Source organism: Salarias fasciatus, chromosome 1 (genome assembly GCF_902148845.1).
Source record: "Salarias fasciatus chromosome 1, fSalaFa1.1, whole genome shotgun sequence".
Classification (NCBI taxonomy): domain Eukaryota; kingdom Metazoa; phylum Chordata; class Actinopteri; order Blenniiformes; family Blenniidae; genus Salarias; species Salarias fasciatus.
In genome coordinates, this window is record NC_043745.1 from 7,615,510 (window position 1) to 7,642,385 (window position 26,876).

The 26,876-nt window shown below is 42.1% G+C and overlaps 1 protein-coding gene across 1 annotated transcript; it reads right to left on the reverse strand.

Annotated features, from left to right (window-relative positions):
• Positions 1–1,850: 1,850 nt before the first annotated feature.
• Positions 1,851–6,678, reverse strand: mex3b (mex-3 RNA binding family member B). The gene is made up of 2 exons (XM_030119406.1): positions 6,095–6,678; positions 1,851–4,630 (listed from the first exon to the last, which is right to left on the reverse strand). The coding sequence occupies exons 1-2, from the start codon at positions 6,315–6,317 to the stop codon at positions 3,228–3,230; spliced, it is 1,626 nt and encodes a 541-aa protein (XP_029975266.1). The 5' UTR covers positions 6,318–6,678; the 3' UTR covers positions 1,851–3,227.
• Positions 6,679–26,876: the final 20,198 nt, after the last annotated feature.

Consider the following 26,876-nt stretch of genomic DNA (forward strand, 5'->3'; position numbering starts at 1 on the left):
CTCCATTGTCTTCAGTATAATGAAGTTCTTTCATATTCTCATCGAACCTGTGTTTCAACACGCTCCATTAGCATATGAAAACAAAGTTTGTGGGTTTTCTTCTTCTGAATAGACAGCGCTGCATTGATTTTTTTGGCCTGGGGAAGAAGCCTGCGACTCACTGAAAACGTGCCAGAGACTCTCGTCTGGGTTGTGACCGGCAAGTCGACGTGAGGAGCTGACATTATGGGGGTAAAACCACATGATCGGCTCATAAAATACCTCAGAGTGGGGCGGGGTGCATCCTCAAGAGTTGGCCTGGGCAATGCATTCTTTTGTCTTTAAAGAATAACATAGACCTCTACTTTGGGAATATATAGATATACACAAAGTGGAATCTCTGAAAAATTAATCTGATTTAAGGACAGATTAAAGCTGTTCGTGCACTAACAGTAGTATTTTGGCCAAATTAGGATGTATGTCTGGCTATAGTCTGGAAAAAATGTTTTTCTTCTTGTATCAAATGATGCTGTGTGATTTAAATATGTTGACTTTTACTTGGTTTAAAGCATTTGAACAGATTCTATTGTGTATCAATGCACTTTAATTGCTTTATTGAGACAAAAAACAAATATTAAGAGGCTTTGCGCTCCTTCAACACACACAATGATATAAGGAACAATCAGGCTGCTTGATTTTAACAAGTCCATACACAGTTTCTCTATGGCAGCTCCAAAACACCTGAACTATTGTAGGCTTCGCTTTCTGTGTCACAGGATGCTAAAAATTCCAATTTTGAGAATCAGTTGAGTTATTGAAACATGTCTGTTGCCTTTAGATTAATGAAATGACTCATAGGAACAACAGGAACAGTTCTGGATCCACATTCAGGATAAAATACCTGAGGTGACACTTCTGCAGTGTGTGTTAATCTCTTAATTTCTGTTCATCTCAATCAGTGAAATAACATTTCCAATCTGACAAAACTGTCACATGTTCTGATATTAGCTAATTTATGGTTTTAGCCAAAGAATATGCAGGAAGCAGCTGTGTGCTGTGAACAAGTCACCTGAACCAGTGAAAAACAAAACTGCTCATACTGATGCACCATGGCCATACTGGATTCTAATCCTGAGTGGAAGTGGTCTTTTACACCTAAAGGTTCGTTCTGAGAAGAGGTGGAGGACAGTAATGGTTAATGGAGTATCACTAAAGTCTGAACATCTCACCTCTCGAAACTTGAGCTGCATGTGACCTCTTAACCCCTAGGCTGTGTTAACCCTTCAATGTGTCTGACAGCACTGATCTACCATGACACTATCTCCACCCCAAAGGCCTAAACTGACACGGAAACTTCCTTTTTCTATTCTTGCATCTAACAATATCCAGTGAAAAGAACATAAGGTCACAGAAAACTGGGAAACATTTAAAGAGTTGACATATTTGAATGTATTTTGATCAATTATTTGATTATCCAATTATCTAATCATAAAGTTGGATGTATCTAGATTTTGTTATGTTTATGATCCAACATTTCTTCAACTTGTGCAAATGTAAATCTTTGCACAAGCGATTCCATAGATCAGTTCAGTTTTCAGGCTATTAAGATCTGATTGTTAGGATAATGTGTTATTTTTTCCCAATGTGGTTTAATAACTGTCTTATGTAAGAAACCTCCAACAAATGACAATCAACCCACACTTTTCCCCCTCAAGTTCCTGCATCTCCATTAGCAGCTTCATTAGTCCGTCATTGTGCACCTCAGAATAGCACACATTTAGCTCCGGTAATTAGTTGGTACCTTCAAACATCAAGGCAGTGTGATGTCCCGGTCACATGTTCAGAGCAGAGGAAGAATCCAAGCACACACCTCATGAATGTACCTTTTTTTTTTTTTATTGGACTTATATAGAAATACTTAAAAAAACATGAAGTAGCACCATTACTTAAGTTTTACTTTTTATCATGTATAACTTTAAATGTCAGAAAAATAAAACTCTTGATACATTTTTCAAATCTTGTCTCAGCAAATATAATATTAGTATTTGACCATGAGGTTAAAGGCCCTTTATCATAAAATAAAATATACTTTGTTCTTAAACTTTGCTCAATAAAGTACATTTACGCTCAAGTAACTTCACCTACATATACATAAACAAGTGGTAAACAAATGTATTAAAATAGAAATACTAAAACTATAGTGGTGCAACAGAAGCCTGTAATTCCCACTGGAATCTAATTCATACAAATTTTAGAAAGCATAAACGGTTTCTTTGTGTTCAACTTACTAAGTTTTGTACATTTCAATGTTTCATAATAATATAGAATAAAATATGCTTTATATTACTGAATAAAAAATATGCTGGGTGAAGCAGATTTAAAAGACATTTCTTTTTCTTTTCTTTTTTTTTTTGCTGAACCTATAAAAACTCCATCCCAACAGAATACTGTCAAATACAATACACATTTGGTGGACTGGGATCCTCCCGCAGTCATGTGATATTAAAATAATACAGTGATCAATGCCATAAGGCCATACTAAAAAATAAACAAGATTTCAACCCAGCTACAAAAAAGTTCACTGAACTTAAATTAAAATATCTGTAAACATCTTTGCGATAAGAAATATAATTTTTCAAGTCAAAAAAGAATAAAATACTTCAATCTGTATTAATGTCATTTAAAACTTTCAGCGTGTGGAAATCGATTCTATACATATATATGTAGGATATGTTGTCGCTGTCCCCCGTGTGGTTTCTGACCTGGAGCTGCAGTATCTTTGTGAGTGAGCAGTCCTGTCTGGCTGGACGCCCTCCATGTTTCCCGGCCGCGGCCCTCCCCCCGCCTCGCACTACATTCGATGGGCAAACTTGGAAGGCTCATCCCGCCAGCAGTCTACAGTCTGACCGTCGTACCTCCGTCCGGACCCCACTGCGTCTCCTTGCTTCATAAATATAAGGTACAATTAACTAGAACTATTGATTACTATACTGTAATATTTAAAACATGCACTTAGATGTTGAAAATATTTCCCCCAGCTACAGTATAATATCCACAACTGCGACGGAGCCCGTGAAGGCCGTCTGTCCGTTCTTCTGGATACTGCAGCCTCATACATACATATGTATTTCTATGTACATTTTTCCAAACTGATGATTGGGTGGTCTCATTAAAGCAGAATGAAGAGTCCGTTGTTGCTATCGTGAGCCGGTCCCGACGACGAGACAGTCCGAGAGTCCAGCGCGTCTTTATGAAAATATACGTATAGCCTGAGTGACGCCGGTGTGGCAGACGGGGCATTTGGGCTCGCTCCTCTCACAGATACGATTGGCACATTCCATGCAGAAGAGATTGTGCCCGCAGGGGACCAAGGCGGCGATGACCTCGCTCTCGAAGCACACCGAGCAGTCGCGGCTGCCCTTCCGGCTGGTGCCGGACGAGGTGGAGGAGGAGGACGAGGACGAGGAGGACGAGGCCGAGGAGTCGCACGGCACCCCGGGGAGGTGGGGGCCCGGCAGGGAGGCCAGGGAGCCGGAGTAGCCGGGGAAGCTGAGCGGGCCTCCGCCGGGATCGCTGCGCACCCTCCTGGCCAGCGGGTGCTCGGCGGGGCCCCCGCCGTGGCCGTTGAGGGGGGGGGACAGCCTCGGCTGGGGGGTGCAGCCGTTGGCCCTCCTCTGGTTCGCCGCCATCCCGTTGGCGTTGTTGGAGGAGTTGGCTGGAAACATGGCTGAGGTGGAAGTGGGGGAGCTGCCTCCGGTAGAGGAGGGGGTCATGCGACTGTCGTACTGGGACCACAGGAGGCCCGGGGGGGCTGGTGTAGGGTCAAACCCTGGCGAAGAGTCAAAAGTCAGATCAGTGCAGTCCGGCGAGATGACCTCGCTCCCGTAAACAAACCCGTTGCCGTTGGTGTTGACGTTGATGTTGTTGTTATTGTTGTTGCCGTTGTTGTTGGTGGTGGTGTAGCTGAGAGCGGGGCTGGGGGGGCTGTAGTCGGCCATTCTGGAGCCGTTGTTACCGAAGTAGGAGTCTGTGGAGGCGCTGCCCAGGGAGGACGACGAGTCGTTGCGGTAGTTGGAGAAGGGCTTACGCACCGACGTGGGGGTCATCCCACTGGGCTTCGACCACAGGGTGGCGTGCCCGTGCAGGTCAAATCCCACATCCGTCCCGTTGGCGTGGAAGTCATTCTCGTCCTGGAGTTCAATAAGGCCCCCCGTCCTCATGGCGATGTGGGCTTCGATCTCTTCGCGCGCCCGATCCACGTTCTCCGGCATCCCCGTCACCTCGAACACCGGCTCCTTGTCCCGGCTCGGGGTCACGATGTAGGTGTGGGTCTGCTGCTGGATGCGCTTGATGGTGGCCCCCTTGGGGCCCACGACCAGCCCCACCACTCTGTAAGGCACCCGCACCTGGATGGTGGTCTGTCCGGGGAGGTTGGGCGGTCCGGGGACCGGGGTGCCGCTCCCATTCAGGCTGGTGTTTTTGTTACGTGAGGCTCGGATCATGGAGAAGTGCTCGGCGGCGGAGATGATCTCCCTCCTGGCCATGGCGACGTCCTCCCTCCTGCCCGTCACCACAAACACGGGCTCCTCGCCTCGGACCGGCGTCTTGATGTAAGTGTTGGTCTTTGCTCGCAGTGCTTTGATTTTGCAACCTAAAATATGAAAGAACAGAACAAAGAAATGAGAGAGTGCTCCAAAATAACTGATTCAAAGCAGATGCTAAGTAAACACGACAGTTTCTGGAGAACCCATCAGACTCAAATAACAGGTGGAACCAGTTTTTCTCAGCAAAAAAAAAAAAAAAAAAAAAAAAATAGAAGAAACAAGCCATGTGTCATCACACAACCAACGTTGAAGCGACTCGATGAGCAGCGATTATCAGAAACCAATAATAATGTGGAAAGAATAGGTGCCTCTGCATTCAGCTGCATGCCAACACAGCATGAATCAGATCATCATCAGAAAGAGACCGGCAGAGAAAAACAAGCCTCTGAAGAATGACATAATTAGCAGAGCAACTCCAGCTGAGCCTGGCATGGTGATGTAACCAGAAGAGGATACCTTAACTCAGTCTGCACCACTGATGTAAACATGCCATATCTGCCTCCCCGTCAAACCACTGCAGGTTAAATAAGGATAGTCTCTTTCACTGAGGCCACTGCTGCCTTAAAGTAATACCCGAGGTCACGGTTAATCCACTGTTTTTTTCCCCCATTTCATGTTTCCAGCCTGCTATAACCCTCCAAGTGGGGGCGGGCGAAGTAGGATATTGGATGTAAACAAATCTAAAATTGTCTCTTTCTGGTTTGCTTTTTAAAGGGTAGGCTTGGCACTTGTGGTTCTTACAGTTTCTTTGTTTTTTTTTTCTCCCTCTCTCTGGGAAGAACAGCAGAAGCAGCAGCACAGGGAGGGGGGGGGGGGGGGGGGAGATTCCGCATATGTAACCGAGCACCAGTAACCGCCCTGCAGCCCCCTTCGGCTGGAGAGATGTGTGCAGAGCTATGGGCGTCTGCAGCCTGTGGCAAGGTAAGATCGTGACTGTTGTCCTAATTTGATCCTGTGCCTGATCATTACAGCAAACAGAAAGAAAGAGGGAAAAAAAACATGCTGGGGAGCTCTTGATTCACTGACCTACATGTTGGTGGGATGGTTGTTTTACACCTGCAGCCTCAGTGGTCAAGATGCATGGGGCTCTTTATTCAAAACAAAGGTCCATTCATTTTTATGAATGATTTAGTAATCTACTGCACCAATAAACGTGGATTACACCGATCTGAACCTGACTGCAGTGTGCCTGAATAACCTTATGTCACTTTTAAATTGACCTACTGTATTCACAGAGGAGGAACAGCTCATGACTGTCTGGCAAGAACAGCAACCAAACTTCACGTTTTGCAGGACTTTTGGGTGTCAGTAGGTGCTGACTTCACCCACAGTGTCTACGTGCAGGAGGGAATATGCTCTAAAAGCGCAGAAACCATGCATGTTGTTGCAGAGGCATGCAGTCCCTCCCACACAGCAAACAGCTGTGGAAGTGTTTGGGTGCATGACCGAGTCTCTACCGTCTGGCCGGATAACTAGAGAGCCACACACACTGTCTACAAACACACACACACCTTGCCTGCCCACGATCTCCGCCACATGCTCGGAGCTGGGAACTGGGACGCATTCCGTCATGTTGACGCTCTTCTTCCGGGGCTCCTGGTTGTTGTCGTACAGCGGGTTCTCGTCGTTGTCCAAGCCCAGCAGGGAGAGCTGGTCCAGGGCGATCTGCAGGGCTCGCTGGTCGTCCAGCGCGTCTCCAGGCACGCTGCTGTCGGCGAAAAGCGAGCTGGGCATCTCTGCGGCGACACAGGAGTGACAGCCGGGGGAGAAAGTGAGGAGAGGAGAGGAGAGGGGGAGAGGAAGAGGAGGAGGAGGAGGAGGAAAAGGAGGAGGAGAAGGGGAGAGGCACCGGAGCCGGTTTTTGAAGACAGCTGGTCAGCGGAGGAAATCAGCGCGGCTGAGGGAGGGGAAGGAACACAGTGCGAGTGGCTCCGAAAACCATCCGCCAGCTTTGTCCTCCCGGTATATAAAAAAGAAACGACTGGCTGTCCGTTTCGCGGACACACGGCTGAAGAAAAAGGCGTGTTTATTATTCCAGAGCCGGCGGCGGTAGTCCGTGCTGACAGAGCGGCCCTCCCGGCTGCTGCCCTCCGCTCCTCGGGTGCTTCTGTCTGTGTCCGCGCGGAGCCAGACGGGGAGATGAGCGGGTGACGTCACCGCCAGGGCGGGGTCGATGCGGTGCGGCGAGCGAGCTCTGGTTCCGCCGAGCCGATTGGCTGAGCTTCAACAAGTAGGCGGGGCTATACTCGAAGCCACACCCTCCTCTTTGTTCCCGGTCTCCCTCTTTGTCTGCTCGCGCTCAGTGAGCTGAGGCGCTGAGGCTCTGCCACATGCACTTACAACTCAAAACAAAGGACAGCCACTGTTTCTATCAACACAGTACTCTATCTGTCACATCCACGAGCCGTCACTCGGAGGGATTCTGCTCTTATGAGTGTCTCTTGTCAAAAACTGAAGGTTTGGATGTCATCCTGACTCCTGATCACACAGTCAGACCACAGATGAACTGTTTAACCCTTTATTTGACTATATCTGCCAACTTTGCGTCTTTGGAACTGATATTGATGATAATCAAATACCTGCCCGATCGACAATCAGTCTGCTGTTACATATCAGACAGGCCATTTTTAAAGCCCATCTTCAAAATGAGACAATTATCTGATTGTATTTGCTTTACTGTTTTCAAGTTTTTTTTGTCTTCCTTTTCCCTGTTTTAGTTGTATTTTATACTTTTATCTCTGATTCTGTTTTATAGCTTGTGTTTTAGATTGAACTCCTGATGTACAGCACTTTCTTTCAACCTTGGTTGTGTGAAAGTGCTTTGATAATAAAAATGGCATGGTATAATCAAATTTCTTGTGCTTTCCTCCTGCCTGGCAAAGCAGACTCAGCTCAATTGCTGTCAAATATAAACTATAGAAACCTGCATAAACAGAGCACTGGAAACATAAAACTAGTATGAGTTTTCAAACTTTATTGTATATTGATGGTACCTTTCTGAAAACAATACATTACACAGTCAGATGTTGGTGCTGAAACGCAAAGTCAATCATTTAGATTCATCCAGTGGGAAATATGTCCAAAACAGAGACTTTTTAAACCAGAAATGCTGTAAAATGTGCGAATTGTGATCACTGTGATGATTTTACAACATATTTGTCATCTCACAAGTGGATGTTTTGTGATTTATGCTGAGAATGAAACACAGAAATATTCCACACTAACACTCTGGGTTAAAGTCAACAGGAACTTCATCCATGGTTGAAACAACTTGCTCTATGATTTACTCCCTTCAGTCACTGATCACGTCTGCATCAATAGAAGCTGTTTGAAGCTGATTGAAGCTTTAATGTTGTCCAGGAGTGATGTCTGGTTTCAATAAAGGAGAAAACAGAAGATTCATTTTAATGGTTTACCACCATCCATTCATCATCTATACCGCTTTATCCAGTTCCTTGTGATCTGGGCTCACATGGACCCCAGCGCACGTCAGTAATTTAGCAGACACAACTTCTGTGGCAGATAGAAGCCTTTCCGGATGAAACATGAGCAGGTGAAGGTTAAGGGCTAAGAAAAGGATGTCAAACATATTTTAGTTCAGGGGCCATAAGGCTCATTTTCACCTTAAATGGGCCTTAAAATACTAACATAATAATATTTAGATTGAAATTTCCTTTGTTGTGACAAAGAGGATCCATGAGGTAAATGTCTGTATTTTCACAAAACCTACAATTAACACCGAAAATTACTACAATCTCAGTCAAATGTCCAAAAATGTCTCCTGTAGCTGTGGCACATAAAAAGACATCGATGTTTCTTGGCAGCGACATCGATATCTCAGCTCGGGTCTCAGAGATGTGTTGTGTCTGCCACACTCAAAAAAACTGTGTTGATAAAGTCCTTGGCTTCTTTTTTGTAATTTGCTTGATGGCCGGATAAGAGACTCTTGTGGACCAGTTTATGCCCACGTGCCTTATGTTTGACCATCCTTGGCGTAGAGAACCATAATGGTGGCAAAGCACCAAACTTAAAGTTAAAAATTTGCATCCCTCACTTCACACTGTGAATATTGGTGTTTTGTGGTTAAAAATAACAAAGTAACACACAGTTAGGACTCAAGATCCTTTTATTTTTAATGTGAACACTATTGTCTGATTTAATGTCATTTAATTAATGTCATTAAGTGCTGTTGTGACACAATTTAAGCTTGAACTTGGTTTTTAAACTGAAATCAATTCAGGAATGCATGGGCTTTTTTTTGGAAGAAAAAGATAAGGATCCGCCTGTGTTTAATCAGCTAGTGAGTCATCTTGAGCAATTACAAGGTGTCTCAATAACAACTCGAATATAGTTTATTTACAAGGTAATTAAAAGTTTATTGTGATAATTTACCTGGTGTTTTAATGAAGCAGCTGCCATTAATAAGTCTAATAAACACATTAGCTTATAAAAAGTGATATAAAAAACAACTATTCTCTGCTCCTGGATTTGCTAAACTCTATGCTGCTGGAGGAACCTATTGCAGGTTTAATTATGTCAAACCAGAAGTGAACTTAAACTTTGAGTTTTGCCTCAATGATAGAAAAAGGTTGTTTCATTGTCACAAATGTATTTCAACCAGAAACCTTTAAAGCAGATGAATAAAACAGTGACTTTGTGGTACCCAGTGGCAATGCATTGGTTAATTTTTGGTTATTTAATGGAATAATCAGTTATTTTCACACATAAATTAGGACTGTCAAGAACTGTGCCATGTTAACTCTTTATGCAAGAACAGAAAGACAAAAGGGATTTTTTTTCTTGTCTTTATTAATCATTCTGACGTGTTTATTTTCAAGTTAGTGGGGCATTTTTCACTCACAAATGAAGAGCAAAAACGATGTTGATTCAAAGAGATACTTGTAGTTATTTCAGTAAACAAAGTTTGTAGAGGAGCTGGTCTAACTCAAAGGATCCAGCTTTAGAGCCATGCTCAAGTTTAACCTGAAATCACATCAGAACTGTGTCGTCTTGCTTCATGAATCTCACAGTGTTGACTGAAGGCCAAAATCCTGATTTAACACACAGATCATCACGCTGGGGAAGCCTCCATCACCTGATTACACCTTTTTACCACGATAAGAGTAACGAATGCGAGACGAGATCATCTCTCTGTGCAGGGTCGTGTTGAATACTTTGTAATCACGGCCTTCGCTTTAATGACCTCCTCAAACAGTTCAGTTTGTGAAACCCGTTTTTTTTCCACTTTACACTCTGTGACAACAAACCAGCATCTGATGTGTGCCGTTTGCCCGGGTTTCATGTGGCTTTGTGAGGCTCAGACAATGGGAGCACCGCGGGGTGATGAGTTGATGGCTGTGGACCGGGAGAGGCCGGAGGATGGTGGCAGGGCTCGGAGGTGGGAGGGGGACTCCGGGGGGGGGGGGGGGGGGCTCTTCACCCACACAAAGGAGATTTCAAGCTGTTTCAAAGCCGTTGAGACCAGAAGCACTTTGCTTTGTCACCTAACTGCTCCACTACAATACCGATGCTAATGAGGAGCCGCTCAGGAACCGGAGGAGGTGACGGGATGGGACCCTCTTGTTAATATTTGACACCTCAGCTTTCTCCTCCCCATTCCTCCCAATCCTCAATTCTGTTCTGTTCCTGCTCGAAGGAAAAAAAAAAACTTTCCCATACTTTCTTATAGGTTGACCACAAAGAAACGAACTGGAGAGAGCCTGCTTGATTGGCTTCCCTGTTTTATTTTTGTTGATTGGGTGAATAGAAGTTTTGCTCCAAAAAATGGTTCAGTGTGGGAGGATGCTAAGAAAGAAAAAACTCTTTGAAGTACTTTGAGACTTTTCTTTCTTTGGGTTTTGATAAAGGCTTTTTTTTCCCCAAAGACATGCATTCATTTACTATTGGAATATTTTAATGTATGTATAAATGTATTGTAAAATGACCAAAATTGCTTTGTATTTCACAATTCAGAGTTCAAATTGTCTAAAATTGACTGCTGAAAACACTTATCTAATTTTGGCGGATCCCAAACTGATTGAATGATTGTATTTTATGTTATTTATGTTATTTTAGTTTATGTTATTTTCTTTGATTTATAGTTAAAATAAATGAATTAAATGATTTTTTTGGGGAAGAAAATGTGATTAAAAACTTCTCACTTGATGTCCTCTCATTATGGGTTGTTGAGTTTTGTTAGTTTGAGCAGAGACATACGTGGGAAAATGACCATATTATGTCAAGCTCTCTTTAAAGTGAGTTCAGAGCTTGAATCGAAGCATTTCATCACGTTTATCTCTGTTTTTAGTGTCAAATAATTTAATCAATTACCTTTATTTAATTAAAAGCCATCCTGTGAAAGCTTAGGTTGATTGATATTGATCTTTATAAACATATTTTGTTTAGAATGTGACAAAATGTTGAAGAAATTTTAAAAAATATGGACTGAAATGTACTTGAATTTCAATGAAATAAAAGTATTCTCAAAGCTAAAAGTACTTCATAGGTACATTTAATTACATAGCAGCGGATAATTGATACAATGTGTATAAAAAGTCCATTACAATCCAAGACAAATTTAAAATACTATACAATAAAAAAATAATAAACAAACACCAAATCAGAGTAGATGAAAACTGGGTTGCTGATTTAAAAAAAATCCTTTAAAATGTCTTTGTGAATGTTGAGATTTAAATCTAAAAAATTGTAAATGTTCTCAGCAGAAACTCGTGATTTTAAAACTATTTAAAAATTCATAAAAAATATATTTAAAGACAATAATGTGATATTTTTCTGATGAGTTCCTGTCACCTCTAAAATTTGAAATAATATTGAGCAATATTGAACTTATTGAGTGTGTTTTGAACAACGTGAGCCCCTTATTTTTAAAATCCTGATTTTTTCAAAAGTGTTCACTCGACGTGACCTGGCTCACGGTACATTGTATCCTTCATGGTGAGAAAACACTGAATTCTGTGAATCATTTTGCAATTGTGTTTTTTTCCCATCCTCCTGTGAACTGCTGTGACCAGATAGATTTCTGTGTGGAGTTTTGAAACGTTCACGGATGTGAAAATTCTAAAAAAATTAAAGATGTCAGAAGAAAAGTGTTTTGCCTCCTTTCTTTTTGGATCCCCTGTCGCTGTCCTTGACCTCAACTCACAAACAGCACATTCACAGAAATAGTGAACTCTAATTTACTGGAAAACCTGAGAGCACCTGCTATTTTTTCCTTTTTTTAAATCCAACGAAGTATTACACCACGACAGTCATGACCAGAATTGCAGACTTTTCTGTTATTATCAAGTGTGATAGCCAGTGTGTATAAATACAGTATTCATTGGTGTGACCTCATAAAATCTTCTCTTCTATTTGAAAAACATCCCCATGTTGCTGTTGGTTCCACCTAACGCTGAGCTGTTGACAGCTCCCCTCTGAACCCAAGCTTTGACTCATTCCTTGCAGAAAGGCGACCTGAAGCGACCCTTCTTGTAGATGAATTTATCTGACTTTCCATATTTGCTGTAAAATGCCCCTCAAAGGTTTGATTGATTCCAGAGCGACTGGATTGAATCAGGCGCCCGCTGTCGTGTTTGTGTTGTAACAGTGGCTCCTCAGTGTGTCCCGCCACTCTTTCTCAAGCCCAGATGGACATTGATTGCTGTATCATCGCTGATATTTGTTGTGTGGCATTAGCCAGCTGCTTAGAGGCGATTACCCGTATGCCTTTTAATGAGAGGAAGACAAGCTTAGCCGGCCGTAACCCGACGGAGAGCGGCAGAGGCAGACAGGGCTTAGCGAGCGCTCTGCCAGGCGGCGGCCGTGGCTGCAGGGCCGCAGACACTGGGTCACGGCAAACAGCAGGTCACAGGATGCAGAGCAGCCTGTCTGCACGCTGACCTGAAACGCGCACCATGTGACAACCAAGCCAGTGCACGCACAAAACCACCCAGACGCTTAGAGCGCTTAGTACTAGTGGAAACGCTTTAGTAGTTTACGTTAGCGTTGCTGTAATGGTTATGTTTGTTCGTCAAGTTCGTGGTTGTATTGTGGGTTTTGCTACATTGTTGCAAACAGGCATCGTTTTCAAAACATTGCTGTGAAAAAGTGAACATTTTCTGAAAATGAAAATACAAAAATGATGCATTTTCTCTAGAAACATTGTGTAAACAGGGCCGTGGTTTACATGTCAGCAGCAATGCGAGTCTGAAAATGTACGCAACATTTTTTCAGACACATTCCTCTATGTGCAAACAGGATGATCACAACTTTTCTGAAATGCAAAGTATTTGGCTTGGCAGCCAATCTGCACCTTTTTTTTTTTAGTTTTTCTGTTGATCATATCAAATAGTAATGTAACAGTCATGTTTTCTGCAACAAAAACCCCAAACCTCACAGTTTCTGGTTGATTATAGATGTTTAAACAGGACTCTAGAAACAAACGCTTGTCTTTATTAAGGCTGATGTTACTTCCAGTCAGACGTCTTTCATTCAGCTGAGAAGAGCACTGAGACCGCTCAGGATTAATGAGGCACTCCTCCAGTAAACAGGAGTTTAGTAAAAAAGTAACCTCTCACAGCTTCAGTTGAAAAGAGGTAAACAAGTCTGCAAACACACCAGCTTCATAAGACACTGAGCTTTCAGCTTCTTAGGACATAATTCCACAAAAGATTCATTCAACTTACAATTCCAAAGCTTTTTATTTTATACTGACGCAAACAATCGGGCATCATCCCCAATTTCTCTGAATACAAATGTAAATTTCTTTTAGCTAAATCTTTTCTGGTTACCTGATACTTGACAAGATGAATATTCCTCAAGGGCCGGCTCTCATCAGAGCTGAGCTGAGCAGCGGGGGTCTAAAGGCCCGCTGGTCTGATGCAGACATTATGTGAGTGTGTTGTGCCGCCGCTTTGCTGTGATTTAAGTGTGACGAAGCTACAAAGGCATATAAAAAGCATAAAGGTCTTGGAGAGACGAGCGAAGGCGAGAGTATAATGAAGCTTTCCCCATCAAATCCTCCAGTGTGTCCTTTCAGAACAGGTGGGAACGAATGTGTTGAATAAATTACCTTGTTAGCTAAATGGCATTGCTTATATTTTGTGATTCTGAGGTCGCAATTCAATAAGTATCTTCTAAATCGAGGCTACCAATTTTTTAAAAGTCAAATATTTCCTAAATATCAAGAGTCTGGTACTTTTTTACTACAGGATAAGTTTTACTTCAGCTTGACCCTTTAGAAGGCCCTCACTGACATTCTTTTTGAACGATACTTTCATGTTCAAATTATATGAAACACTTTATAAAGTCATAAATAGATCCAATTCACATAATTATGTGTCATTCATTTCCAACCTTCTCTTTGGGAATCGATTGGAACTGCCCCACATTGCACACATTTCATGATTTATAGCTTGAAAATGTGTCTAAATGGGACATACTTCTCTCTGTTTTTCTGTTACAAATTTGTATTTGTGATGGGGTTTTTACAGCAAAGGTTGATTAAACAGATCCACAAGTGTCTTTTGTTGTATGGGTACTGGGATTAAATATGGTGCTGCAGTTCATCACATTTTATCACACTTTAAAATAAAGCATCAATCAGGTGCAGTGACTCAAATTAAGAAGTGAAAACAGATCTGATTACATATGGAATCTTTAAAGCACAAGCGTCCTTATATATACTGTACATGAAATCTGCATCTGCTACACAAACAGTCCTGCTTTTAATGCATCATGTGTTTTCCTGTCTTCTGTGATCAAAAGACTTCATTATTGCTAGTTTGGAAGAAATGGTTGAGACCAAATATGGCTGCTTACCCGAGAAAGTTAAGTTCTTCAGGTTTACGTGCACAAATCAGAATCACAAGAAGGTTGAGAGTAAACATATTTACATCTGATTAACACACATTTGAACATGTGATGTTGAATGCACATGCAAAAAAAACAAAAAAAAACACATAAACCATCTGATAGATGACTTATCTGTTGACATTCATTGAACACTGCAAACACAATATTGTTACAGACATCATTTCGGCACGCTAATGCTCACAATGGCTGGAGCTATTTATAGGCATAGTCATGACTTAAAATATTGTTCATTCTTGAGTGAATTTAAGTCTCTATGTATTGTACATGTGGTTGGCTGGTTGGCTGGCTTGTTGGTTGTTTGGCTGGCTGGTTGATTGTTGTGTTGGTTGGTAGCCTGGCTTGTTGGTTGGTTGATTAGTTGCCTGGCTGGTTGGTTTGTTGACAGGCTGGCTGGTTGGTTGCTTGGCGAGTTGGTTGTCTGGCTGATTGGTTGGTTGGTTGGTTGGTTGGTTGGCTGATTGGTTGGTTGTAAAGGAAAATGAGAGCCCTTCTCAACAGTCTTCTCTTTTATGTTGCAAACTACACTCCAAATGTAATGATGTTTATGCTTGGTTGGTCTTTTGTTTGTTATCTTTTTTCTTTGCAATAAACATTATACAACATGAAGACCTGATTATTCATTTTTAATTATTGCCACATTTGTAAGGAATGTGCATTTTTGGGATGAGCAGCACAGCTGAGTATGTGGTTTGTATGCAGGAAAAGTGCCCAACAGCTTTTTCCCCCTGTTCTCTCCGTTTGGTGGACTGGATGATTAAAGTCTGACGAAACAAGACATATGAGTAGCTTAACTATTTATTCATGTAACAAACAAGAGCGTCATTATACCTCCTCCTCCTCCTGGTGGTCATCATCCTGCCCACACATTACTGCGGGATGGATTACATTCTTCAAGCAGCATTTGTTATAACTCACGGGTACATTAGTGTTGGTCAGTCTGGTGCCAATTAGCACGCCCGACATGATCCCTCAAAGGTTCAGGTCAGGATTTCTGGCAGGCCACAAAATCTTCTTCTCCCCCAAATTCTGCATAAACCCTGCTCTGTGTGGGCAAATTTGTCATCTTTGAGGATGGAGTTTGGTCCCGGACCGTGTAGATATGGGATTACCACTGGCTGCAGAATTCCATCTCCACATCTCTCTGAGATTGCTTCTGGTGCTGACAAACTTAATTTTTCAGCGAGGGAGATTCCACCAAACACAATCACACCGCTTCTACCAAAAGATGTTACTGTGCAGCCATCAAAGCATTCTATCTGATCCAAACTTTGGAGTACCAGGGAGAACCAGACTCACTCAGCAGAGACAAACTGTTCGGCACTGACAGAAACGACAGATTGTTACAACAACGAATAATTCCCTGGTTGTGAACGTCTGCAGTGGAGAATTTCACCAATGGAACTAGAAAACAAAGGACATCCAGGACTTTCCAGCCTCTGGAATCTTGCATCAGACCAGAACAGGGCAGGAGTGCTCTCACACAGCTCAAACATCTGGTCTCTTCACATCTACACATTGTTATTGATTTACGTGACGATGTCAGATCTGTATGAAAGGGTTTAAAAACATCCAGAGCTCATCAGGTTTGAAAACAATGAAAAAGTCACACACGCTTTTAAACTGGCAAGCCATAATGCTCCATTAGTGTCATTAAAAACTAAAAACCATGTAACTGTCTTGTTTTTAAATGTTCATAATCTATTTGGGGATGTGTTTTGAAAACCGAAATGAAAGGAAACAATGTTCATTGACCTTGTTATGTTTGTTTTTCAGTTTTATTGTTTTCAGATCACTGTGGTTTCAGTGAGAAAGAAAGCAACATGATGGTTTTATGGCAGTGTAACCACTATATCTGCTGAAATATGAAAACATCAAGACTTATTGTAGATGTGATTTGGAGGGGTGTAAGTTGTACATAACATAAATAATGTGTTTTCCTTCTCGATGCTACTTGAAGATATTTACATTGAAAATAAACCTTTTAAATTCATCATGTTTAGCTTTAGATATTTTCTAAAAGCACGAAATCAATTTGTTTCCACATTTTTGTTTCTGACAAGTTTTGCGTTTGTGTTTTCTATTCAGAAACAATGTCTGTTTATTCTTAAATGTGGATATTTCCAGGATATACTAGAATACGGAAACACTTTACTGTTGGTATCTATGATTTTATTGTTTAAATTAGACTTCATGTTCACACTGAACTAAAATAAGTTTGACGTTCCTGATCTATTGTCATTTGTCATTTGAATGTTATTGCTACTCTGTTGTTTATGCATGCACTCAGCATGAATATTTCTGGTATTTGTGGTTACCACTTGCATTGTTGAGGTTGTTTTTCAGCCTCAAAACTCCTGTAAATATTACTTCAAAGAGACATGAAACCAACATGAACACAGACGGGTCAGTTTTTCCAAATCAGAACCTTTTTTTTTTTTTTATGTCGTCTTTAAAGCCAGTTTACTGACGCTGTAAACTCACTCATGTTGTCAAAAGGTTGGTTACAGTTGCAGCTGGGTTTCTACTGGATCTCAAACACACATTTGAAGCTGTGTGGCGCACAGTGAGCTGAGAGAGGGAAGAGCAGAAAAGCAAACACAGATGGAGATGGAGGGGTGCAGTGTGCTCATGTGGTTTAGAGATGGCCAGGCACGCAGAGCGCGCACGCACAACACACACGCAGGCACACTAGTTCGTGGTGTGATGCAGCAAAAGACAAGCTATTAGTTCGTGGGAGATATTGGGACTCTGTGTGGGTTTGAACCCACATGGCACTCCCCGTTCCTCATCTCTCACGCTGCACGTGCTTTGTCTCACGTCAAGGGATCATTGTGAGATGAGAGCTGAACGTTTTTTTACACCATACGATATATAGTCACTGGCTTTCAGGAATAAAAAACCACGTGTTTTTCTTGCTGATCAGATGAACTTAACACCAGATAAGGTTCTATATATAGATTTTATTTAATAGTATATATAATGTCCCAGATCTGCAACTGTTGTAACTTATGGATTTGAGTCTGATTTAGAATTCTATGTCAATGTGCTTTAGTAAAATTATATTTTTCGTCTTTTTTATTTCAACTTATTCTTTATTGTTAATATTTTTCATTATTATTTTATTCCAAAACCCCCAGAAAGAGCTATTCGTTGGAGGAATGCGTGTGTGTGTGTGTGTGTGTGTGGTGTGTGTGTGTGTGTGTGTGTGTGTGTAGTAAACCACAGACTGTAACCCAATTCAGATTCAAGGTTTAGACAAAGGAAAACTGGTGGGGCACTTTGGACTCAGAGCCTTTCTTTCTTTTTAATCTTTTCTCTCCTTCTTTCCCCAGCACGAGACACGATCAATAACTTGAAAGGTTTCCTTTTACAAATCAGAGGAATTATCTGCTGTTTAAAAACATATTAATCGTTCTCCAGTAATCCGGGCACAGCAAACACTGAGATGAGCGAAAACACAGAAGATTTGAGGCTTTGAAAAGCGAGCTGTGTCACTAATGATGGTTTTAAGTGGGATGAAACTGTGTTTAAGTCGACGTAACATTGTGTCTGCTCTGCTTGTCCTCATGGATCATAACAGATGACAGAGAAATGAGGAGAAAAAACAGGTGCATGATTCATTTTCTGCTCTTTTGTTGACAGCTGGAGAGGTAAAGGTAACAAAGGGAGCCCTTTATTTTTTTTGATTGTTATTGCTGGGAGATTTAACGTTATTCCAGCGTACGTGCGGCGAGGCGCTCGGCTTTGAAGGCTTTGGGAGTGTAGAAATGGTGCAGGCTGATTCTGGAGGTATGGCTGCATGGCTGTCTGCCTCTCCCTGCGCCTCCTCCCTCCTCTCATCCCTCTCTCCCCCATCTGCTTCTTCCATGCCACCCTCCTTTCATCCTCCTCGCTCCCTCCTCTCGCCTTCCTTACATCCATGTATCTCCTCCCTCCCTCCCTCCCTCCCTCCCTCCCCCGCTCGCTCTGACACACTGAACTGAAGTGGCACTGCTTCCCTGCACTGTGATTGGCTGCCTGCCAGACGCTGGGTGAGCCAAGCAGCAACAGCGGCAGGGCAGCTGGAGCCGCCAGCACACAATGCAGCACAGCACACCGTTCGCCCTCTTCCTCCTCCTCCCTCCTCCTACTCTTCATCCTCCTCCTCCTTTTTCCCTCAACAACACAGCCACAGCCATGCTCTTTGTCTTTGACTCCCTCCCTCGAACATTCAGTCAATAATTGACCAGCCCATGGGTGGCATATGAAAAAAGACAAAGTGCTAAATTTTCATTGATTTCAGTCAAACTTTACATTTTTACCTGAGATGAACTTCTTGCTGTGGACCTTAGAATCCTCTGCTCATGACCACATATGACTCCATTTTCCAGCATCTCTGGAAATGTGATATGGATGATTTTCAATGGGGCGTAGAGAACATCAGTAAGACGGCAGCAGCTCAGTCCTGCTACTGGAAATACACTGAATGTTTTCTGCTTTTAAATAACCCCTGTGATACATCTTTTTATTTTGCTCTTTGTTTTTATCCCAATGTTACCCTCTAAACATACTTCACCCATATTTAACCAAAATGCAATTTCTTTTTTCTGCACAGGCAGAATATGATTCAATACTGCTTGTCGGTTTTCAATATGAGACATGGCATTTTTTGGGGGATTAAAGATCAAAAGGTTCCAGACCTGTGAGAAAGGGTGTAAAGGTGGATAGATGATTGAGAGCTGCTATATAGAGGCTTTTGAAGCTGCAATCACCCTCATCTTTTGTTTTGTGATCCGCCTGTTCTGTCATTTTCTCGGTTTGTGACACGACGCCCTGGGATCAGGAAGTTCTCTTCTCACATGTGGGGTTGAAATGATGCAAAGGTGAAGTTTTCAATCATGCAGCAGCAAATGTGCACTGGAGACGGCACCAATTTTCACTTAGTGCCGAGGCGAACAGTTCCTGTCTGCTCGCGCCGGTCACTGGGCAGCTCAGCGGGAAACCCCTTCCCCTTTCCTTGCCAGCTCCTACACCAAGTGAATATACAAGGCCGGTGTATAAACAGTGAGTGGGGGAGGGAGTCAGACACTCAATCACTTCTAACCCTGGCTCAGCACAATCTAATGCACAATTCTTGTGAGGTAGACCCACAAAGAAAGACACTCTGAAACAGTGAAGTACATTCCTGGGTAACGAGCCTTTTGAGATATAGTTATATCAAAGCAAATACATTGAGTGATGCATTTGGTGATAGAAAGACACAGATGAGTGGTTTTGCAGATGTATGCTGAAAATCTGATCTGGTCTCAAATACTGACATGTGTTTGTTTTCACTGGACTGATTCTTTTGAGACATAATGATTGGTTTGTCCGCACCTTCCTGAAACACATTATTCTTTGTGTTCCCACAGCTGAGCACCGGAGCTTCCTTCTGCATAGTTTGAAACTAGTTTTTTTTTGTTTTTTTTTCCGTCTGCACTCTCTGCTTTAAGAATATGAGGAATTGCTACACAGCAGGCACACAATAAGTACGTCTTGATGACTGCTTTGTTTAGGCTGCATAACGTTTCAGAAAGTGGCGACAGAGGTTTAAAGCAACACTGGAAAACTAGCTTGATCATTTTGTTGTTTCTAGACTTGGATATTGCAGTTACTTGCTATTGGATTGTCTCAATAAGTCCTTGAAAAGTCCACCGAACAAGCTCCCAATCTTCGAGAGTTATAAATTATCTGAGCAGAGAGTGCTGCTTGCTGGGAGCTGCTATGACTTCTCAGAAAGCAGCAAAGGTTTTGACTCTGTTGCACAACAGGCTCCTAGTTTCAGCTGATCAGAACCTTCTATTTGTTTAGGTTCCTCATCTGGACTGGCTCAGATCATCTTTATTGTGGTTTTGCTCTGATAGGCTTTGACTGCTGGGAGACATTATTGGTTCAAAGCATTTCACCTCCTGGTGTCTTCAGTATCGAGACATTTAAATAGTCATTCTATCCTGTATTTTTAACGTTTTAATAACTAATCTGACAGAAGCAGACGTTCTCCACCTCTGGTTTGGTTCGAATTAGACTTCTTTCAGAGAAAATGTAATTTTTTCCTCTCCATCATTGGTTATCATTAGTGATGTGCAGATAAGGCTTCATGGAGCTTCATCAACCACTGTCGTAATTTTCTGAAGGCACTAAATGATACTATTAGTTCTTAGAGGCTGGAGGACTGGCAATGAAGAGCGCTCGCAAACATTTCTTTAACAGATAGCACCATCTACTGGCTTCAGAAAATAAAGACAGTGGTTCATGGAGCTTCATGAAGCAACTGACAATGAGTCTACCGACTTCATCTTGCAATTGTTGAATATTGTGTGTGTGTGTGTGTGTGTGTGTGTGTGTGTGTGTGTGTGTGTGTGTGTGTGTGTGTGTGTGGTCCAAGTATTACTGGATTCCACATCAGGAGAGGAAAATAATGTAATGTGCAGTGCTGTGAAATAACTACATTCGCTATATTTCAGTGAAATGTGAAAGGACAGTGATCGATCTGGCTTCAGTCCGATCACTCATGATGTCCCAGCACAGGACTTGCTGAGATCTCTGAATCAGCCTCCCTGTTTAAAATGAAATAAGCCCAAAATCAAAGTGTGAAAAAGCTACAAAAGACCAAAAGATGGACTAATTTGAATCAAATTGCGCTTGTTCTCATTTTCCAGAAACCATTAATTGTACTTAAATCAGGGTTAAAGCACAATGTCACCAGTACTTGAAAAAACATTTGCACTCTGAAGTGTATTCTGGCAGGGTTTGATGCACTTCCACGACAACAGTTAAACTCTTTAACTACGGCTTACATTCTTAAAAACACGGCATTGGTCAAATCTGATCTTTGGAAAGGCCTGAGAGCTGCAGGCGGCCCTGTATGAATATGAGATCATGGTTTCTGGATGGTTCTGGGCTGGGGCCGCTTGCCCTGCTGCATACGGAGATGAAGGGATGGCGGGGCAGACGGACGAAGGAGTGGATGATTGCTCCAGGCAAGCTGGCAGAGATGGTACATTACAGGCGTGGAGACAGAGAATGGGCTCTGAGTGATGTTTCCATGGTGGAAATCAGATCCTAATGGACTGGAGAATGGCACCACTGGGCGAAATCCAGTGGAGCTCAGAGACTGCTGTAAGTCATGGAGAACAGAGGCTGCCTCCATTAGTCAGTGATAGAGATTACAGACAGTCAGCTGTAATGCCTCTTTAGCCAAACCCTAAATTGCAATGGAAAGGTTGCTGATGATCTCATGACGATGGTTTTATTACTCACACAGGATGACAGTGCAACATAACAGACACAGGGTTTACTAATATAATGATAATAATAATAACAATAATAATAATAATAATAATAACAATAATAATTAACCTTTATTAAAAGGACATTTTCACATCGGTCTTGTGATTTTCAGTGTTTTCTCTGACACAGCATCTCACTCATAGACTTGGGTCTAAATTCATGTTTTTCCAGTTCAAACACTATCAACTGGAAGAGAACGATACACGGTATACATTAACAGTGGAGAGTATTTGTTTGTACAGCTGACATTGTTGGTTTGTTATTAGGATCACTGTTAATTCTGAAATTTGGAAGTCCCATAAGAATATGGACTGGAAGTCATGACACTGGAAGCAAATCAACTTGTGCATGAGCAGAGGGATTATTTGCTACGGCCAAGGTGAGCATGCGCTGCCGCTGCATTTCAGGAATGTTGCATCTTCCCTCGTTTCCACAGAGATGGCCATGGAGCTTTTCCAAAAAGTTGCATTTTAAGTATCTTTTTAGCACTGTCATGTAAGCACACACCCAAAATACAACAAAAGCTTTCTATTTTCACTTCAAAGTGTCATATAAACTGAGCCTGCATTTCACCAAAGGTGCGTTTCTCTCCGTCTACACAGAATCTGAGCATTTTTGAAAACTTCCACCTTGGAAGCTGTTTTCAGAAAGTTGCATTTTCAGTATCTCCGAGCAACGTTGTCGTGTAAACAGACACCCAGAACGTAATGAAGGTTTTCGTTTTTCACTCGAACATGTACAAACGGGCCCTGTTTGTCTCTCTGCCATTGGACAGACTGTGTCAGCGTCCAGTGTGTTGCTGCTTCCGCCCCTTGTAAACTGAGACTGACTCTGGGCCCCAACAACCAGGTTTACAGAGTACTGAACATGGATTGATGAAATGTTTTTTTTTTCTTTCTTTTTCTGCCATTTCAGTTCCTCAGCAGGATGCTCCACCTCCTCATGATGAGCAAAACATCTCCAAATATGTGTTTGACATTTCTGGGTATATAAATCTGAGCGTGCACCTAAGCCTGCTGGGAACTTCTTTATCTTCCTCATGGCATCATACATCAATCAAAAGTCCTGAAATATACTGTATTTCTGATTAAATGATCCCGTCAGACATAAGCAGGTCACCCACTCCTTGGGGAGCAGCGTGCCCCGTATCCTGATAAATGCGTTCATCTTTCTCTCAAACCGCTGAACACAGCCCAAATGATCCCGTTTGTCTTTGGCACAAAGATCCTGAAGTCCATTTTCCCTAAAGAGAAGCCGGTCGTTAAATCCGTCTGAGGTGAACTACGGCCCAGGAAAGCTGGCTGCATTTTCATGTAGAATTGATGCAACGGTGTTCTCCGTTCTAAATCAAGTTTCAGGGTGTCGGGGTGGCTATATTTATCCCAGCAGCAGGATGGTTTCACATGCATCGCCGTCTGAGGGCTTGAAGGTCACACACACTCAGCAGTGCTCTCTGTCCTCGTCCTACACACACACTGAGACTCCTCCGGATTCCTGGAGACCTTTCACAGAATTATCCATGGCAGATGGAGAAATACCTCGCTCTCTGTTTTAAGAGTAAAGGGCACAAGACACAATCGGCTGCTTGTGCATTTTGGGGCATCGAAGTACATTCATGCTATTTTAAGTCAGCACAAAGTTCAGACTCATTGTTTATGAGCATGTTTAAGAACATCAACAAGTAAGACCAACAATACCTGACAGCATCACGGTTCCATCGTGAAGCATCGAAACCTCCGCTGCTGGTAACAAGCAATATGTATCATAATGCAGATCTTAATGCCCTGAAACTGTCCTTAAAACAAAGAAAAGGATGTAGAGCAGCAGCAGAGAAGCCGGCTTTAAGCTGACCAGCCATCGATTCTCTTTTCTTTAACGAATGATCCCACTGATGCACCGGACCACGACTCATTCAAGCCCTCAGGTGCAAAGATGTGTGCAAGTACATCGGCTGTTATATGTGTGTGTGTGTGTGTGTGTGTGTGTGTGTGTGTGTGTGTGTTGTGTGTGTGTGTGTGTGTGTGTGTGTGTGTGTGTGTGTGTGTGTGTGTGTGTAAAAATGACAATGAAACACTAATGAAAATCCAATTCCATTGTTTCAGGTTCTTTGAAAGTTGGAACTACAATGGTTTCCTTGAACGTTTTCCAAGAGGGTCCAGAACTGCTTTTCCTCTTTTTTTTTTTTTTTCTTTCATCTTTGTACCGTGCTCTTGGCACCGGCTGTAAAGTAGTAACTTAAAGTCAATGAAGTGCTGCTTTGAGGAAGGCCTTTTTCAAACTGCTTGTGAATTGTCTCACAAAGTTTGGCGAAAATGTTCAGTGTTAAATTCCAGAGATCACGTATGAACATTATGGACCTGCGGCGTTTGACACAGGCCACCAGCAACGTTCAGTCTCATTCAGAGTGACTTCTTACAAAAGAAGGCCAGATGCATTTTAAAGGTGCTCAATGCTGCCCCCTGCAAATAAATACAGGCTCTTCAACACCTCAACAAACACATTAACACACATTAATGGCTCCCAAGCAGCACTGTTTCATCCAGAGCTGCTAAAGTAGTTCTTCTTTTCTGTTCTATTCTATTCTGTACTTATTTGCAGGGTGTAATTCTTTAATTTTATTTGATGATACTCTTATCTGTTCAATGATCATCTGTTTATTGCAAAATGGAGCAAAAACAGAGCAACTCCAAGACTGGAATTCTCTCTGTTCTTCCTGTTTTCAGTGTTTCTGTACCTTTCTAAATGTCTGTAGTATTAAAACACTGTCAGTCTTTCTGTCGTGAAAGTGACATTTCTTCAGCTAAATTAACATTCAATAAATTCACAAAATTAATAGTAAAAAAAAGACAAATATTTGATTTCGAACGCACACACACACCTTGTCATGAGTCTGAGGTCTCTGTTCCAACTGGACAGTCAGGGAACTTCCAGCAGAACTAATTTTAGGCTCCAATCAGGTACAAAGGTCTCCACCCTTAAAATCAGCAGCAGCCAGGCCTGAGCTGAGACACACACCTGATTTACTGCCATATTTCGCTGCTGCAGGAATAGTTTTTTTTTTCTTCTTCTTCTGCTTCTTTTAATGGGGAACTGCCTGTAGCAGGTTTGGCAGTATGAATGCAGCCTTTGTCCCAGTGACTACGCCTGGTTGTGACGGTGAACTGCCATGGAGTGTGTGTGTGTGTGTGTGTGTGTGTGTGTGTGTGTGTGTGTGTGTGTGTGTGTAGTCTAAGTATTACTGGTGTTGTTGGTACAGAGTCATTCCTCGAACACAGTCGCATTATGTGAACGGGACTGTTTTCACTGAAGCAGTCAGTCATCATAATAGTAAATGTTGAAGGTGGAGCCTTGCCAGTGTTTAATTATAACCAAACACTAGCGTGGATTTGTTCTTGGCACTATTCTGTGTTGGTACTCAAATCTATTATATTTAGTCCAGTGTAGAAATGAGGCTAAACCAACCTTAACTCACTTAAACTGTGAGTTTTGTTCAGTTGATGTGAATCGCTGAACCATGTCGTCAACGCCGGGCTTCTCCTGCCCGAACATATAAACTGTGATACTTTGTCTGCTGGACTGTAACATAAAGTTTGTATGTTTTGAGCCAATAACGCTGCCAGAATCAAAGTCGGGGGATGAAGAATCACAAAAAACACATGAAGTGTTCATTTTTGAAGGATGAAGCTAAATTTCTTTGACTTGATTCCAGTCTGACACATGCATTAAGAATAGAATAGAAGAGAGATACTTTATAAATCCCAGGGAGAAATTAATTTACCTAAACAAAAACACAAAGGGGAAATGGTTTGGGAGGTTACCAACTATTTCAACCAGTATTAAAACTCGTAGAACTATTTCCTGTCACAACATTTCAGAAATGTGCATCCTTCCCTGTTTCCAATTAGGAACGTTTTCAAAAACTTCCATTTTCGTTGGCTCTGAATAACAGTGCCATGTAAACACACCCAAAATACAACAAAAGTTTTCTATTTTCACTGAAAAACAGTGTCGTGTAAACACAGGCTGAAATCCTCCCCTTTATCGTAATTATTATTATATTATCAAATCCGGGGTTCTGTCGATGTTATACGATCAGTTGGTGACCCATTAAACTGCTGCTTGACTTGAACTTGAACTTGACTTTATTCTCCACTAAAAGTGGGATGATCTATATTTTCACTGACTCTGTTTTGACTTTATCAATGTGTTTTTTTTTTTTTACTTCTAACCTTCATCGGTCAGATCTGGAATCGACCAGGATGCTTCAGTTGTGATTATTGTCAGCTGTTGGTGTTATTATATCACATAATCTCTCGTCAACGCTGAGAGCCGTCCTCACGACTGACACCCGCCCTGTGGGAGTTTGACCCACGAGCAGCAGCAGGGAGTTTGTGTGAATCTAGAAACCTTTTGACTTTGGACGCCTGTGGATGAAAAACTCCACAACCCCGACCCTCATGGAACTGAGAATGTACTGAAACTTTACTGGGTTTACAGTTTTACTCCCTGAAATAAATAATCTAATACAAAAGATAAGAACTGAAGTCACTGTAACTGTGTTCGTTTCATGTTATTAGCAATGTTACAGCAACAGTCCCAGTCAGAGAGGACGTTGCTGTTTTAGAGGACGGTTGAAGCCGAACATGCTTTTTTCCTCCAACAACCACACAGAAGAGAAGAATCCCATTGATATAACATCTGCTAATCTGGCTTTAGGCCTCCCAGAGTGAGCATAAAGAGATATAACGTATATGTTTTCATTTCATTCAGTGTGGAATTGGGTCATCTACTAAAATTATCCCTCTGGATGACACACCAGCATGCCCACATGTGAAAAAAAAAAAAAAAAAACACACAGGAGGAAAAAAAAAAGAGGGAGTGAGGGCCGATTTGTGTTTGTTCAGCAGAGACTGGATGGAAAAAAAATAAAGACGTTACAGCAAGAGGCCTGGAGAGAGAGGGTAAAACAAGGGGAGAGTGGTGAGTAAATCGCATTAGGTGTTGCATATTGTTGCTCTGAGAGGAGAGAGATGGACAAGAAGAAAAAGGAAAGCAGTGAGCCTCGTTTCCATTGACTCCGGGCTGCATTGATTGGCTCCTTGGCAGGGATCC